Source organism: Carcharhinus amblyrhynchos, chromosome 16, assembly GCF_965287045.1.
Source record: "Carcharhinus amblyrhynchos chromosome 16, sCarAmb.v2.hapA, whole genome shotgun sequence".
Classification (NCBI taxonomy): Eukaryota; Metazoa; Chordata; class Chondrichthyes; order Carcharhiniformes; family Carcharhinidae; genus Carcharhinus; species Carcharhinus amblyrhynchos.
The window spans coordinates 60,241,219-60,256,899 of NC_137339.1; the positions used below are offsets into that span (position 1 = coordinate 60,241,219).

General features: G+C 50.2%; 1 protein-coding gene across 3 annotated transcripts in view; it reads left to right on the forward strand.

Moving 5' to 3' along the window:
• LOC145354049 (sodium/potassium-transporting ATPase subunit alpha-3) overlaps positions 1-15,681 on the forward strand; it is a 123,934-nt gene that overhangs the window by 82,393 nt on the left and 25,860 nt on the right. For all 3 annotated transcript variants that reach the window (XM_080205166.1, XM_080205168.1, XM_080205167.1), the window contains exons 4-14: positions 217-420; positions 1,099-1,212; positions 1,816-1,950; positions 2,211-2,328; positions 3,543-3,811; positions 5,412-5,610; positions 6,289-6,398; positions 6,712-6,846; positions 10,555-10,747; positions 13,438-13,613; positions 14,027-14,163. In XM_080205166.1, the coding sequence (XP_080061292.1) occupies positions 217-420; positions 1,099-1,212; positions 1,816-1,950; positions 2,211-2,328; positions 3,543-3,811; positions 5,412-5,610; positions 6,289-6,398; positions 6,712-6,846; positions 10,555-10,747; positions 13,438-13,613; positions 14,027-14,163 (1,790 nt within the window). The remainder of the gene's footprint in view (positions 1-216; positions 421-1,098; positions 1,213-1,815; positions 1,951-2,210; positions 2,329-3,542; positions 3,812-5,411; positions 5,611-6,288; positions 6,399-6,711; positions 6,847-10,554; positions 10,748-13,437; positions 13,614-14,026; positions 14,164-15,681) is intronic.

Consider the following 15,681-nt stretch of genomic DNA (forward strand, 5'->3'; position numbering starts at 1 on the left):
CTCTCTCTCTCTCTGTCTTGATCTGTCTCGTTCTCTCTGTCTCCATGTCTCTATATCTCTCTTTCACTCTCTCTCTCCCTCATTGTTCATCTCTCTCTCTCTTTCTGGCTCTGTTTGATTCTCTCCCTGACTCCATGTCTCTCTCTGGCTCTCTCCCCCATGTTGTCCCTCACCCTTTGACCTTGCCTGGACCATGTTGACCTTTGCTCTCCACAGGGTCTCACCCATGCCAAGGCGGCTGAGTTCCTGGCCCGCGATGGGCCCAATGCCCTGACCCCACCCCCCACCACCCCGGAATGGATCAAGTTCTGCCGCCAGCTCTTTGGGGGTTTCTCCATCCTCCTGTGGATTGGTGCCATCCTCTGTTTCCTGGCCTATGGCATCCAGGCTGCAACTGAAGACAGTCCAGCCGGAGACAACGTGAGTAGGGGTCAGGGGTCATGAATCGGGTGGGGTGGGGGGGAGGGGGCAGCTTTGTCATTCCAAACCCAAAACCCTCCAAATGGTGGGGTCAATTGATAGCTTTGATGGACTGAATGGCTTCCTCCTGTTCTTGTGAACAACTCAAAATGTGCCCTGGGTCAGTCTAACTCTGTATCTAATGGGGGTGCTCTGAGTCGGTCTAACTCTGTATCTAATGGGGGTGCTCTGAGTCGGTCTAACTCTGTATCTAATGGGGGTGCTCTGAGTCGGTCTAACTCTGTATCTAATGGGGGTGCTCTGAGTCAGTCTAACTCTGTATCTAATGGGGGTGCTCTGAGTCAGTCTAACTCTGTATCTAATGGGGGTGCTCTGAGTCGGTCTAACTCTGTATCTAATGGGGGTGCTCTGAGTCGGTCTAACTCTGTATCTAATGGGGGTGCTCTGAGTCAGTCTAACTCTGTATCTAATGGGGGTGCTCTGAGTCGGTCTAACTCTGTATCTAATGGGGGTGCTCTGAGTCAGTCTAACTCTGTATCTAATGGGGGTGCTCTGAGTCAGTCTAACTCTGTATCTAATGGGGGTGCTCTGAGTCAGTCTAACTCTGTATCTAATGGGGGTGCTCTGAGTCAGTCTAACTCTGTATCTAATGGGGTTCTGTTTCTCCTTCCCCTGCAGTTATATCTGGGCATTGTGCTGTCGGCTGTAGTCATCATCACCGGCTGTTTCTCATACTACCAAGAAGCTAAGAGCTCGAAGATTATGGAATCCTTCAAGAACATGGTACCCCAGGTAAACAAGAGAGGAAATGTCCTGAGTAATCTTCGTCAGGGACTGGAGTTAACAGACATGAGAGAAACAGTAGCTGAGCAGAAAGGAACTGGTCCAGGATGAGGGAAGGGTGCAGGGTGAAGGATGGACAAAGGGTATGTGAGGGGTACAGGGTGAGGGACGGATACAGAGTGAGTGACAGGTACAGAGTGTAGGACTGGGTACAGGCTATGGGACAGGTACAGGGTATGGGATTGGCTACAGGTGTGGGACAGGGTAAAAGTGTGGACTGGTACAGGGTGTGGGAGGGTACAGGGTATGGGACGGGTACAGCGTGAGGGACAGGTACAGGGTATGGGATTGGCTACAGGTGTGGGACAGGGTAAAAGTGTGGGAGGGTACAGGATGTGGGACTGGGTGTGGGATGGGTACAGGATGTATGAGGGGTACAGGGTAAGGGACGGGTATAGCGTGAGAAACGGGTACAGAGTGTGCGAAGGCTACACAGTGAGGGACGGGTACAGGGTGAGGGACAGGTACAGGGTGTATGATGGGCATAGGGTGTTTTGAGTCACCCTCACCCTTCACGTTGCCCTCACCATGCCCCTGTCTGTCTCCTTGCAGCAAGCGATGGTGATTCGAGAAGGTGAGAAAACGCAGGTTAATGCGGAGGAAGTTGTGGCTGGTGACCTGGTGGAGGTGAAAGGTGGAGACCGAATACCTGCTGATCTGAGGATTATCTCTGCTCACGGCTGTAAGGTTTGTGACCTCCACTCTCTTACTCTGGTGTGTTCAATTATTCTGGGGATTTATTGCTCCTGATTCATGTTTTCAATGTCTTTCTCATCCCCTCGCTCCTCACTGCTTCCCCCTTTCTGTATCACATTGAAATTCTCATTTACCCCCTCGCTCCTTACATGCCTTCTTCTCCCTTTCTCTGTCTCCTTCTCCCTTTCTCTGCCTCCTTCTCCATGACTCCTTGCAATGACCTTCCTGCCATTCCCCTCTCTATCTCTCAGGTTGATAACTCCTCACTGACTGGTGAATCTGAGCCTCAGACCCGTTCACCCGACTGTACCAACGACAATCCACTGGAGACCAGGAATATCGCCTTCTTCTCAACCAATTGTGTGGAAGGTACAGAGTGCTTGTAATTTATTTATTAGTGTCACAAGTAGGCTTACATTAACACTGCAATGAAGTTTCTGTGAAAAATCCCCTAGTTGCCACACTCCGGTACCTGTTCGGGTACACTGAGGGAGAATATAACATGTCCAATGCACCCAACCAGCACATCTTTCGCACTGTGGAAGGAAACCAGAGAAATCCCATGCAGACATGGGGAGAACATACAGACTCCACACAGCTAGGGATCCAAGCCGGGAATTGAACCCGGGTCCTTGGTGCTGTGAAGCAGCAGTGCTAAGCACTGTGCCACCCATGATCAGTCTGGGTGTGGATGTGAGCATGCTCAGTGTGAGTGTGGGTGTGAGCGTGCTCAGTGTGGGTGTGAGCGTGCTCAGTGTGGGTGTGAGTGTGCTCAATGTGGGTGTGTAAGCATGCTCAGTGTGGGTGTGAGCGTGAGTGTGCTCAGTGTGGGTGTGAGGATGAATGTGCTCAGTGTGGGTGCGAGCATTCTCAGTGTGAGTGTGAGCGTGAGTGTGCTCAGTGTGGGTGTGAGTGTGCTCAGTGTGAGCGTGAGCATGCTCAGTGTGGGTGTGAGTGTGAGCGTTCTCAGTGTGGGTGTGAGCGTGAGTGTGCTCAGTGTGGGTGTGAGTGTGCTCAGTGTGAGTGTGAGCGTGAGTGTGCTCAGTGTGGGTGTGGGCGTGAGCGTGCTCAGTGTGGGCGTGAGCGTGCTCAGTGTGGGTGTGAGTGTGCTCAGTGTGAGTGTGAGCGTGAGTGTGCTCAGTGTGGGTGTGGGCGTGAGCGTGCTCAGTGTGGGCGTGGGCGTGAGCGTGCTCAGTGTGGGCGTGAGCGTGCTCAGTGTGGGTGTGAGTGTGCTCAGTGTGAGTGTGAGCGTGAGTGTGCTCAGTGTGGGTGTGGGCGTGAGCGTGCTCAGTGTGGGCGTGAGCGTGCTCAGTGTGGGTGTGAGTGTGCTCAGTGTGAGTGTGAGCGTGAGTGTGCTCAGTGTGGGTGTGGGCATGAGCATGCTCAGTGTGGGCATGAGCGTGCTCAGTGTGGGTGTGAGCGTGAGCGTGCTCAGTGTGGGTGTGAGTGTGCTCGGTGTGAGCGTGAGCGTGCTCAGTGTGAGCGTGAGCGTGCTCACTGTGGGTGTGAGCGTGCTCGGTGTGAGTGTGAGCGTGCCCGGTGTGGGAGTTTCACCGTCTCCCTGTCCTCCTCTCGCTCTCCAGGCACAGCCCGAGGAATTGTGATTTTCACCGGTGACAGAACAGTGATGGGACGCATCGCTACCCTGGCTTCGGGATTGGACACTGGGAAAACCCCCATCGCTAAGGAGATTGAACATTTCATTCACATCATCACTGGAGTGGCTGTCTTCCTGGGAGTCACTTTCTTCATTCTTTCCATCATCCTGGGTTACACCTGGCTGGAGGCTGTCATCTTCCTGATTGGGATCATTGTCGCCAACGTACCTGAAGGCTTACTGGCTACAGTAACGGTGAGTGTTGGTCTGACCCTCCCCTGAATTGTGATTCCTGGACCAGCAGGTTCAGTGTCAGCTCAGAGAGAAAACTAATTCGAGGGCAGAGAGCAGCAGGTTGTGGTAAATGGTGATATTTCAGACTGGAGGATAGAAGACAATGGTCTTCCCTCAGGGTCAGTGTGAGGACCACTGCTTTTTCCTGATAGCTAAAGAAATATCTTCAACATTGGAACACGGAATAAAATTTCAACACTGCCTGATGTTACCAAACTTGGAAGAATGCTGGGCGGTAAGCATGATGCCAATTAATCACAACAGATAGATTGGCAGAACGGACAGGAGAGTGGCAGCTGGAATTGGACACAGGGAAGTGTGATGGATTTGGACAGCTGGGATAGGGAGAGGCTAGACAGGCTGAATGGACCATTTAGAGAGAGAGTGCAGGGCCAAAGGGAGCTTGTGGGGGAGGGGGACGTGCGGTTAGCATACAGATCTTCAAAGTTGGCGGGATGTACTGAGAGTGCGGTGAGCAAAGTATACGGGATCTAGAGTTTCAAAACTCGAGGGACTGAGTTCAAAAGCAGGACGTTATACTGAACCTTTTGAAAGTTCTGGTTAGATCACAAACTACAGCATTGTGTCCCGGTCTGGGCACAGCACTTTAGGAAGGATGCAAGGGTCCTTGAGAGGGTGCAGGGCGAGATTGACCAGAATGGAGAAGAGGCCATCCAGCACCTATCTGTTCTAAACCCATTTTCCAGCACTTGCTGTGTAGCCTTGTATGCTATGGCATTTCAAATGCTGCTTAAATTGTCATAGTCTCCGCCTCTCTCACTCTTTCAGGCAGTGAATTACAGATTCCCATCATCCTCTGGGTGAAAGAGGTATTCCTCAAAATCTATCTCCTGTGGTTATTGACCCCTTTACTAAGGGGAAAAGTTTTTTCCTATCTGTCCTATTTACATCCCTCATAATTTTGTATGCCTCAATCAGGTCCCCTGTCGGCCTCTCTGCTCGAAAGAAAACAACCTCAGCTGAACTAGCCTCTCATCATAGCAGAAACATTCCAATCCAGGCAGCATCCTCTGCACCCTCTCCAGTGCAATCACATCCTTCCTATGATGTAGTGACCAGAACTGACATAGCACTCTGTAGCTGTGGCCTAACCGGTGTTTTATATGACTCCTTCGTAACCTCCCAACTCTTACATTCAATGTCTCAGCTAATAAAGGCAAGTATTCATATTCTTTCCTAACCACCTTACCTATCTGTCCTGCTGCCTTCAGGGATCTTTGGACATGGTTCATTGGAATAATGGAAATTGGGGGGCAGAATCTGGTAGAGGTGTACAAGATGATGACAGCTTTAGATAAAGTTATGTACAGGAATGGGATTAATTTAAGTCATACTGATTTCTCCTCTCACCACCCTGGAGTATATAAGCGATGGTCTATTTCTCAACCCCTAGGTTTTGCTAATGTCCAATTTCCTATTCATCTTTTGTGATAGGAAGAACTCAGAGGGTTAGTTTATTTGCACTCATTTAAAACACCGGAGTTACTGAGCCCTGCTTGCAGTGGCCCTTTCAGCTAAAGGTTTGTTGCTCCTCCTACAGGTCTGCCTGACCCTGACTGCAAAGCGCATGGCTCGGAAAAACTGTTTGGTGAAGAATTTGGAGGCCGTCGAGACTCTGGGATCGACCTCAACCATCTGCTCGGACAAGACTGGCACACTGACCCAGAACCGAATGACCGTGGCCCACATGTGGTTCGACAATCAGATCCACGAGGCTGACACCACTGAGGATCAATCTGGTAAAATAATTGGGAAGCTCAGGCAGAGGGGATGCCTGCCACCCTCACCATGCCCACCCTCACCAACCTCACCGTGCCCACCCTCACCAACCTCACCGTGCCCACCCTCACCAACCTCACCGTGCCCACCCTCACCATCCTCACCGTGCCCACCCTCACCATGCCCACCCTCACCAACCTCACCGTGCCCACCCTCACCACCCTCACCGTGCCCACCCTCACCACCCTCACTGTGCCCACCCTCACCGTGCTCATTCTCACCAATATCACCACCTCGCCCTCGCCTGCCTTGCCCTCACCACCTCGCCCTCGCCGCTTCACCCTTGCTGCCTCGCCACCCTTGCCCTCGCCACCCTCACCCACCTCTCCATGCCTATCCTCAAAAACACCCTCACCAATCTCACTATGCCTGCTCTTACCAGCCTCACTAAGTGATTCTCTGTGGGACCAGGGGCTTATTTGCTGCAATTCATTACATTCTGGTGAGATTTCTGTCGCCCTGTCTCCTTTTCTCACTCTCACTAGATCTGTATCTGTTGTCCAAACTCTCTCTCTTCCACCCCCTCTCTTTGTCACGCTCTCTCTGTCACTCCGTGGCCCGCGCTGTTGCTCTGTTTCTTACGCGTAGCCTCTTAGCATTGGATATATCTTGAGTTTTATTTCCCTCTGTGTTTCTAGGTGCTTCCTTTGACAAGAGTTCTATCACATGGGCTTCTCTGTCACGGATTGCTGCTCTGTGTAACCGAGCTACATTTAAACCTGGACAAGAAAATATCCCCATTCTGAAGGTAGGTCAGAAACAGACCAGCATAGGGGTCTGCACCGGCAGAGAAAAAGAGGTGGCAGAACAGGGCGGGCGCCCCCTCTCCCTGGGCAGGTGCCCCCTCTCTCAGGGCAGGCGCCCCTTTCCCTGGGGTCTTTACAGTATCCCAGGATATGCCACATTTTCCACAGGCATTCTTTTCCCGGGCATGTTTCACTCTCCCCGGGTGTGTGAACTCTCCCCAGGTTATATATTGCCACTGATAGCTGTATGCTCTGGATAAACCTTCCGTTTTATGAGCTTTACCCTGAACACTGCCTCTGTCCCCTTCCTCACAGCGAGATGTTGCTGGTGATGCCTCGGAGTCTGCTCTGCTGAAATGTATCGAGCTTTCCTCTGGATCGGTGAAAGCCATGCGGGACAAGAACAAGAAAATCAACGAAATCCCTTTTAACTCCACAAACAAATACCAGGTGAGGCTATTGCGACTGTTAGATTACTGCATCTCACAGCAGCGACACACTGCGGAAAGCTGAACTGAATACCACAGTCCAAGCTATGTTAGCAGTTGTGGGTTTCAAACAAAAAGATGTTGTTTTCACATGGAGATTGAAACTAACAACAACAGATAGATCGCAGGAGCTGTGAAAGTGAGTCAAAACTGTAGCCTGTGAAACAGCCCAATGACATCAACATCAAATCATATGACTGGCTCTTGAAGTAATCATGCAACCCCTTAAATATATAACACAGTTAAAATGCTAAGCAGGTCAGAGGGTAGAGACAGAGAGTTGGACACGTTTAGCACTGCTGCCTCACAGTTTCAATTCCCGGCTTGGGTCACTGTGCAGAGTCTGCACATTCTCCCCATGTCTGCATGGGTTTCCTCCACCTGCTCCGGTTTCCTCCTAAACCTGAAAGACATGTAGCTTAGGTGCATTCGCCATGCTAAATTCTCCCACGTTGTACTCAAACAGGCACCAGAGTGTGGCGATTAGGGGATTTTGACAGTAACTTACTTGTGACACCGATAAATAAACTTTAAACTTAATAATTCAGGCTGATACCTTTTAGAGTACAAGAGCAAGGAGGTTACACCTCAGCTGGTGTCCTGTGTACAGTTCTGGGTGTCACACTATAGGAAGGATGGGAACACATTGGAGAGAGTGCGGAAGAGGTTTACAAGAATGGTTCCAGGATGAGAAACTTCAGTTAGGAGGATGGATTGGAGAAATGGGGAGAAGGAGGCAGAGAGGAGATTGGATAGAAATGTTTAAAACCATGAGGAGGCTGCACAGAATAGACAGGGAGAAACTGTTGTAGTAAAAGGATCAAGAATGAGAGGGAACAGATTTAAAAAGAAGCAACTCTGATGTAAGCAACAACATTTTCACACAGCATGTGGTTGGGGCCTGGATTGTTCTGCCTGGAAGTGTGGTGGAGGCAGATTCAGTTGAGGCTTTCAAGAGGACCACCAGTGGATGGGAGGCATTTTATCATTGTTACGGACCACAAACCACTCCTGGGTCTTTTTAAAGAAGACAAGGCCATCCCACCAATTGCATCAGCAGGAATTCAGTGTTGAATGCTAATTCTGTCACTCTCTGAACACACATTCAAGCACTGGCCTGGAACACATTGTAATTGTGGATGTGCTTAGTCACCAGGTACTATCAGAGAGTGTAACACCTCCCCCAGTACCACAAGAAATTGTCATAACATTGAATTTATTCATTACCAGTTTCAACTCAGCAAATCAAATGTTGGATCAGCAGTGATCCGCTGTTATCCAAATGAGGCACAGTGTGCTAATAGGTTCGTCCAGTGAGCCAGTATCTGAAGAGAAGAAACCATATTATATACAAAAGGATGAACTGAGTTGTAAAAGTGGCAACAAACTTTGGGGATCCAGAGTAGTCATTCCTGTAACAGGAGGAGAGTTTCTCCTAGCTAAATTACTCACCTGAGTGCTCCAAAAGCTTGTTATTTAAAATAAACCTGTTTGACTTTAACCTGGTGTTGTGAGACTTCTTACTAGCTAAATTACTCAGTGCCTATCTGGGTACATCTAAGATGAAGATGCTCACCAGGAGTTGTGTCCAGTGGCCTGGTATCGATGCCAGCACTGAGAGTTGAGGGAACAGTGCCAATTGCAACAAAGGTTGCCTGCTGCAACCGTACTGCACCTTTGGGAGTGGCCGGGGTGTCCATGGGTATGAGTTCATGTCAATGATGTGGGACCATTCTTGGGCACAATGTTGATGCCCATTCAATGTGGATGGCAGTGTTTGAAAGGAAGTCAATGGCTTTGCACACTACAGTTTAGAAATTACGTCAGTATTTTTCAACAAATAGGATACTTGTAGTAATCATTTGAGATAATGGAACAGCCTTCACGAGTGCTGAACTTCAGCTCCTTAAATGGCATCAAGCACATCAAGATTGTGCCTTTCTGTACACCGTCTAAAGGATTGGTGGAATGAGCAGTCCAAACCTTCAAGAGAGGTCTTAAGAAGCAGTTAAGGGGATGAACCTGGAGAGCAGAATCTCATAGTTCCATCTGGGCTATAGAACCACTCTGCACAGTACTCCAGGGGTGCTGCCAGAAGAATTATCAATGGGCCTGTTAGACCATAGGACCATTAGAAATAGGAACACGAATAAGTGGGAGGTGGCATAGCTGATGGAGTGCTCCAGCCTGGTGAGTGGATTTGAGATTGGAAACAGAGTTATGATGTTTTTAATGGTGGTGGACCTGGGCTGTCATTGCTAAGTCCAATTGGGAATGGATGAGGACTGTACGTGATTAAATGGGTAGCAGGTTGTGGAGATTGTTAGAGATGAGGGGAAGTTGGTTGACTATATGAGAGACAGGGAGGAATAGAGGAAGGTAAATGGAATGCTGGCTTTCATTTCACTTCAAAAGTAAAGAGGTGTTTCTGCAATACTACAAGGTGCTAGTGAGGCCACATTTCGAATACTGAGTACAATTGTGATCCCCTTATCTAAGGAAAGATTATCATTGGAGGCAATACAGAGAAAGACTTGCTTTGGTTTGATTTATTATTGTCACATATATTAGTATACAGTGAAATGTATTATTTCTTGCATGCTAAGCATCCTGTATGTAGGAAAGGAAAGGAGAGGATGTAGAATGTAGTTTTGCAGTCAAAGGTTTACTAGGATGATCCCGGGTATGGAGGGACTGCCCTATGAGAAAACATTAAACAAGTGGCACAGTGGTTAGCACTGCTGCCTCACAGCACCAGGGACCCGGGTTCAATTCCAGCCTTAGGTGACTGTCTGTGTGGAATCTGCACATTCTTCCCTTGTCTCCATGGGTTTCCTCCAGGTGCTATGGTTTGCTCCCACAGTCCAAAGATGTACAGGTTAGGTTAATTGGTCATGCTAAATTGCCCCTTAGTATCCAACACTGTGTGAATTAGTTTGATTGGCCATGCTAAATTGCCCCTTAGTGTCAAGAAGATTTACAGGGAAAATACGTAGGGTTACGGAGATAGGATCTGGATGGGCTAGTTTCGGTGTGGGCTCGATGGGCAAAATGGCCTTCTTCTGCACTGGAAGGATTCTATGATTCTATCCTAGATTGAGTCTGTACTCCTTGGAGTTTGGGAGAATGAGAGATGATATAATTGAAATGTAGAAGGTTCTGAAGGGGTTAAACAGGGTAAGTGTTGGAGGGATTTTCCACTCATGGGGACGTGATGGACCAGAGAACACAGTCACAGAATAAGGGTTGCTCATTTTTGAGGAAAAATTTCTTCTCTCTGGTGAATCTTTGAAATTCTTTACCCCAGGAAGCTGTGGAGGTCGAATCCTTGAAAGCTTTTGAGGTTTGGGATCGATAGGACTTTAATCCGTCGGAGGATTAAGGATTAGTGAGAAAGTGACTCTACGATCAGCCATGATTTTATTAAATGGGGGAGCAGGCTGGATGGGCTGAATGGCATCTTCCTGTTCTTATTTCACATTGCAGTGAGAGGCAATACTCTGACTGGGAGGAGGAAGGTGTGGAGGGCTGGTGTGGCAGGTTGGTCAGTGAGGCCGTTTTATATGTAACAGATAGTCTCAGCTGCTCAGTGGATGGCCAGCCTGATGTTTTGGAAAGATTTTGAGGCAGTTCGGTTTGTATTAAATGGGGGTTTCCTTTGTGCCTGCAGCTCTCCATTCATGAGACAGAGGACCCGAATGAGAAACGCTACCTGCTGGTCATGAAGGGAGCGCCCGAGAGAATCCTGGACCGATGCTCGACAATCATGCTACAGGGTAAAGAGCAACCACTGGATGAGGAGATGAAGGAGGCCTTTCAGAACGCATACATGGAGCTGGGAGGACTGGGAGAACGTGTGCTGGGTAAGTGCAAGGAGAAGCAGAGAATGGAGAAGAGGGTGTACCGACCGTCAGTACTCAACCTCTGACAGTGCGGCACTCCCTCAGTACTGACCCTCTGACAGTGCAGCACTCCCTCAGTACTGACCCCCTGACAGTGCGGCTCTCCCTCAGTACTGACCCTCTGACAGTGCGGCACTCCCTCAGTACTGACCCTCTGACAGTGCAGCACTCCCTCAGTACTGACCCCCTGACAGTGCGGCTCTCCCTCAGTACTGACCCTCTGACAGTGCGGCACTCCCTCAGTACTGACCCTCTGACAGTGCGGCACTCCCTCAGTACTGACCCTCTGACAGTGCAGCACTCCCTCAGTACTGACCCCCTGACAGTGCGGCTCTCCCTCAGTACTGACCCTCTGACAGTGCGGCACTCCCTCAGTACTGACCCTCTGACAGTGCAGCACTCCCTCAGTACTGACCCTCTGACAGTGCAGCACTCCCTCAGTACTGACCCCCTGACAGTGCAGCACTCCCTCAGTACTGACCCTCTGACAGTGCAGCACTCCCTCAGTACTGACCCCCTGACAGTGTGGCACTCCCTCAGTACTGACCCTCTGACAGTGCAGCACTCCCTCAGTACTGACCCTCTGACAGTGCAGCACTCCCTCAGTACTGACCCCCTGACAGTGCGGCTCTCCCTCAGTACTGACCCTCTGACAGTGCAGCACTCCCTCAGTACTGACCCTCTGACAGTGCAGCACTCCCTCAGTACTGACCCTCTGACAGTGCGGCACTCCCTCAGTACTGACCCTCTGACAGTGCGGCACTCCCTCAGTACTGACCCTCTGACAGTGCGGCACTCCCTCAGTACTGACCCTCTGACAGTGCAGCACTCCCTCAGTACTGACCCTCTGACAGTGCGGCACTCCCTCAGTACTGACCCCCTGACAGTGCGGCACTCCCTCAGTACTGACCCTCTGACAGTGCAGCACTCCCTCAGTACTGACCCTCTGACAGTGCAGCACTCCCTCAGTACTGACTCTCTGACAGTGCAGCACTCCCTCAGTACTGACCCTCTGACAGTGCAGCACTCCCTCAGTGTTGATCCTCTGACAGTGCAGCACTCCCTCAGTACTGACCCTCTGACAATGCAGCACTCCCTCAGCACTGACCCTCTGACAGTGCAGCTCTCCCTCAGCACTGACCCTCTGACAGTGCAGCATTCCCTCTGTACTGTTACTCTGACAGAGCAGCACTCCCTCAGTACTGACCCTCTGACAGAGCAGCACTCCCTCAGTACTGATCCTCTGACAGTGCGGCACTCCCTCAGCACTGACCCCCTGACAGTGCAGCACTCCCCCAGCATTGATCCTCTGACAGTGCAGCACTCCTTCAGTACTGACCCCCTGACAGTGCGGCACTCCCTCAGTACTGACCCTCTGACAGTGCAGCACTCCCTCAGTACTGACCCCCTGACAGTGCGGCACTCCCTGAGCACTGACCCTCTGACAGTGCAGCACTCCCTCAGTACTGACCCCCTGACAGTGCGGCACTCCCTCAGTACTGATCCTCTGACAGTGCGGCACTCCCTCAGCACTGACCCTCTGACAATGCAGCACTCCCTCAGCACTGACCCTCTGACAGTGCGGCACTCCCTCAGTACTGACCCCCTGACAGTGCGGCACTCCCTCAGTACTGACCCCCTGACAGTGCGGCACTCCCTCAGCACTGACCCTCTGACAGTGCGGCACTCCCTCAGTACTGACCCCCTGACAGTGCGGCACTCCCTCAGCACTGACCCCCTGACAGTGCGGCACTCCCTCCGTACTGTTACTCTGACAGAGCAGCACTCCCTCAGTATTGATCCTCTGACAGTGCGGCACTCCCTCAGCACTGACCCTCTGACAGAGCAGCACTCCCTCAGTACTGACCCTCTGACAGTGCAGCGCTCCCTCAGTATTGACCCTCTGTCAGTGCAGCACTCCCTCCGTACTGTTACTCTGACAGAGCAGCACTCCCTCAGTACTGATCCTCTGACAGTGCGGCACTCCCACAGTACTGACTCTCTGACAGTGCAGCACTCCCTCAGTACTGACCCTCTGACAGTGCAGCACTCCCTCAGCACTGATCCTCTGACAGTGCAGCACTCCCTCAGTACTGACCCTCTGACAGTGCAGCGCTCCCTCAATAAGTCTTTACTTTACATTTGTGTGAGCCAGTCCAGTGGAGGTTCACCGCGCTGATCCCTGGGATGAAGAGGGTTTGTTTGAAGGGGACAGGTTGAGCAGGTTGGGCCCATGCACGCTGTTGTTTCGTAGAACGAGCGAATCATCTTACCGAAATGTCTAAAATTCTGTTCGGTGCTCGACTGGGTGAGAGAGTGTATCTCTGTTGGTGGTGGGGAAGCCAGGACAGTGTTTAAAATGAGGGGTCTCCCACTGAAGATGGAGATGAGGAGGAATTTCTTCTTTGTGTGCAGTGATTCTGTGGCATTCGCTTCCCCCAAAGAGCGTGCGGAGCTGTCACAAAAATTGAAAGCTTAATTGGAGGGATTTTGGGTGTTGAGTGTTATTGGGGCACAGGCAAGAAACTCGATTGGAGACCAGAACCAGATCAGCCATGATCAGATTGCCACGATCTTACTGAGTGGGGTTGCAGGCTCCTATTTCTAGTGATGTGCTGACCGTATGCTGTCTGTGTACCTCCTCTCTGCAGGTTTCTGTCATTTCTACCTCCCAGAGGAGCAGTTCCCAAAAGGATTCGCCTTTGACACCGATGATGTGAACTTCCCGACAGAAAACCTGTGTTTCATTGGCCTGATGTCCATGATCGACCCTCCCAGGGCGGCTGTGCCAGACGCTGTTGGCAAGTGCCGCAGTGCGGGCATCAAGGTACCCGACAACTAGTTCTAGAGCTGGCGACAGCCAGTGGGGAATTAATGGGGAAATAAGAGTTTGAATTGGTCTCAGTGAAGAGAGGGCAGAGAGATAGGGTGAGACGGAGTGCGAGAGAGGCAAAGGGAGCGAGAGACAGAGGGTGGAATTTTCCTCTCCCGTCCATCACGGGGATTGTAGTGGACTGGGGGACAGACCGTGCAAAGGTCCATTGACTTTGGGCAGGATTTTCTGGTCTTGGGGCGAGCGCAGCTGAAAAATCCCATCCGGGGAGCACGCGGCGGGGAGCGTGAGGCGGGGAGTGTGAGGCAGCACCTTCAGGTGATGGGTTGGGGGATTGGAAGCTGATTTGGACCCTGGTTAGGAGTTTCTCTTACGAAGCCTGTGGCCTAACTCTCGGTTACCTGCAGGTTATCATGGTGACTGGTGACCATCCAATCACAGCGAAGGCCATCGCAAAGGGAGTGGGAATCATATCGGAAGGGAACGAGACAGTGGAGGATATCGCTGCTCGACTGAATATCCCTGTCAGTCAGGTGAACCCACGGTGAGTCCTGGGAGACGGCCAATCGAAAAGGCTGCATTTTCGTTTCCATCTCGTTTCCCAACTTTGGCTTAGGAATCACTTATAATGCTCAGAACACGAGGATAATAGAGTCATAGAGATTTACAGCATGGAAACAGACCCTTTGGCCAACTTCTCCATGCTGCCCGTTTTTTGCCTGCTTTGGCCCTTTATACCCATCTTACCCATGTAACTGTCTAAACGCTTTTTAAAGACAAAATTGTACCCACCTCTACGACTACCCCTGACTGCTTGTTGCAAACACTCACCACCCTCTGTGTGAAAAAATTGCCCCTCTAAACCTTTTTATATCTCTCCCCTCTCACCTTAAACCCACGTCCTCTAGTTTTAGATTCCCGTACCTTTGGGAAAAGATATTGACTATCCAGTTGATCTATGCCCCTCATCATTTTATAGACCTCAATAAGATCACCCGTAAGCCTCCTATCCTCCAGAGAAAAATGTCCCAGTCTATTCAGCATCTCCTTATAACTCAAACCATCAAGTCCCAGTGGCATCCTAGTTAATTTTTACTGCATTCTTTCCAGTGTAATAATATCCTTTCTACAATAGCGTGACCAGAACTGTACACCATAATCCAAGTGTGGTCTTACCAATGTCTTGTACAACTTCAACAAGACATTTCAATTCCTGTATTCAATGTTCTGACCAATGAAACCAAGCATGCCGAATGCCTTCTTCACCACTCTGTCCACCTGTGACTCCACTTTCAAGGCGCTGTGAACCTGTACCTCTTGATCTCTCCCCAACGCCCTACCATTAACTGAGTAAGTCCTGTCCTAGTTCGATCTATCAAAATGCATCACCTCGCATTTATCAAAATTAAACTCCAGCTGTCATTTGTCAGCCCACTGGTCCAATTGATCAAGATTCCATTGCAATCCTAGATAACCTTCTTCAATGTCCACTATGCCACTAGCCTTGGTGTCATCTTCAAACTTACTAACCATGCCTACTAAATTCTCATCCAAATCATTAATATAAATGACAAGTAACAGTTGAGCCAGCACCAATCCCTGAGGCACACCACTGGTCACAGGCCTCCAGTTTGAAAAACGTCCCTCTACAACCACCTTCTGTCTTCTGTCATCAAGCCTATTTTGTATCTATATGGCTACCTCATCCTCGATTCTTAAGATTTAACCTTATGCAACAACCTACCATGTGGTATCTTGTCAACGGCCTTGTTAAAGTCCAAGGAGACAACATCAACTGCAGTGCCCTCATCCACCTTCTTGGTCACCCCTTCAAAAAACTCAGTCAAATTTATGAGACATGATTTTCCACAAAGCCACGCTGACTGCCCCTAATCAATCCTTACATCTCTAAATGCCTGTAGATCCTGTCTGTCAAAATACCTTCTGACAACTTATCCACTACAGAAATGGGGCTCACCAGCCTGTAGTTCCCAGGCTTTTCACTGCAGCCCTTCTTAAACAAATGTTGTCTTCTACAACATTTGCCACCCTCCAATCTTCA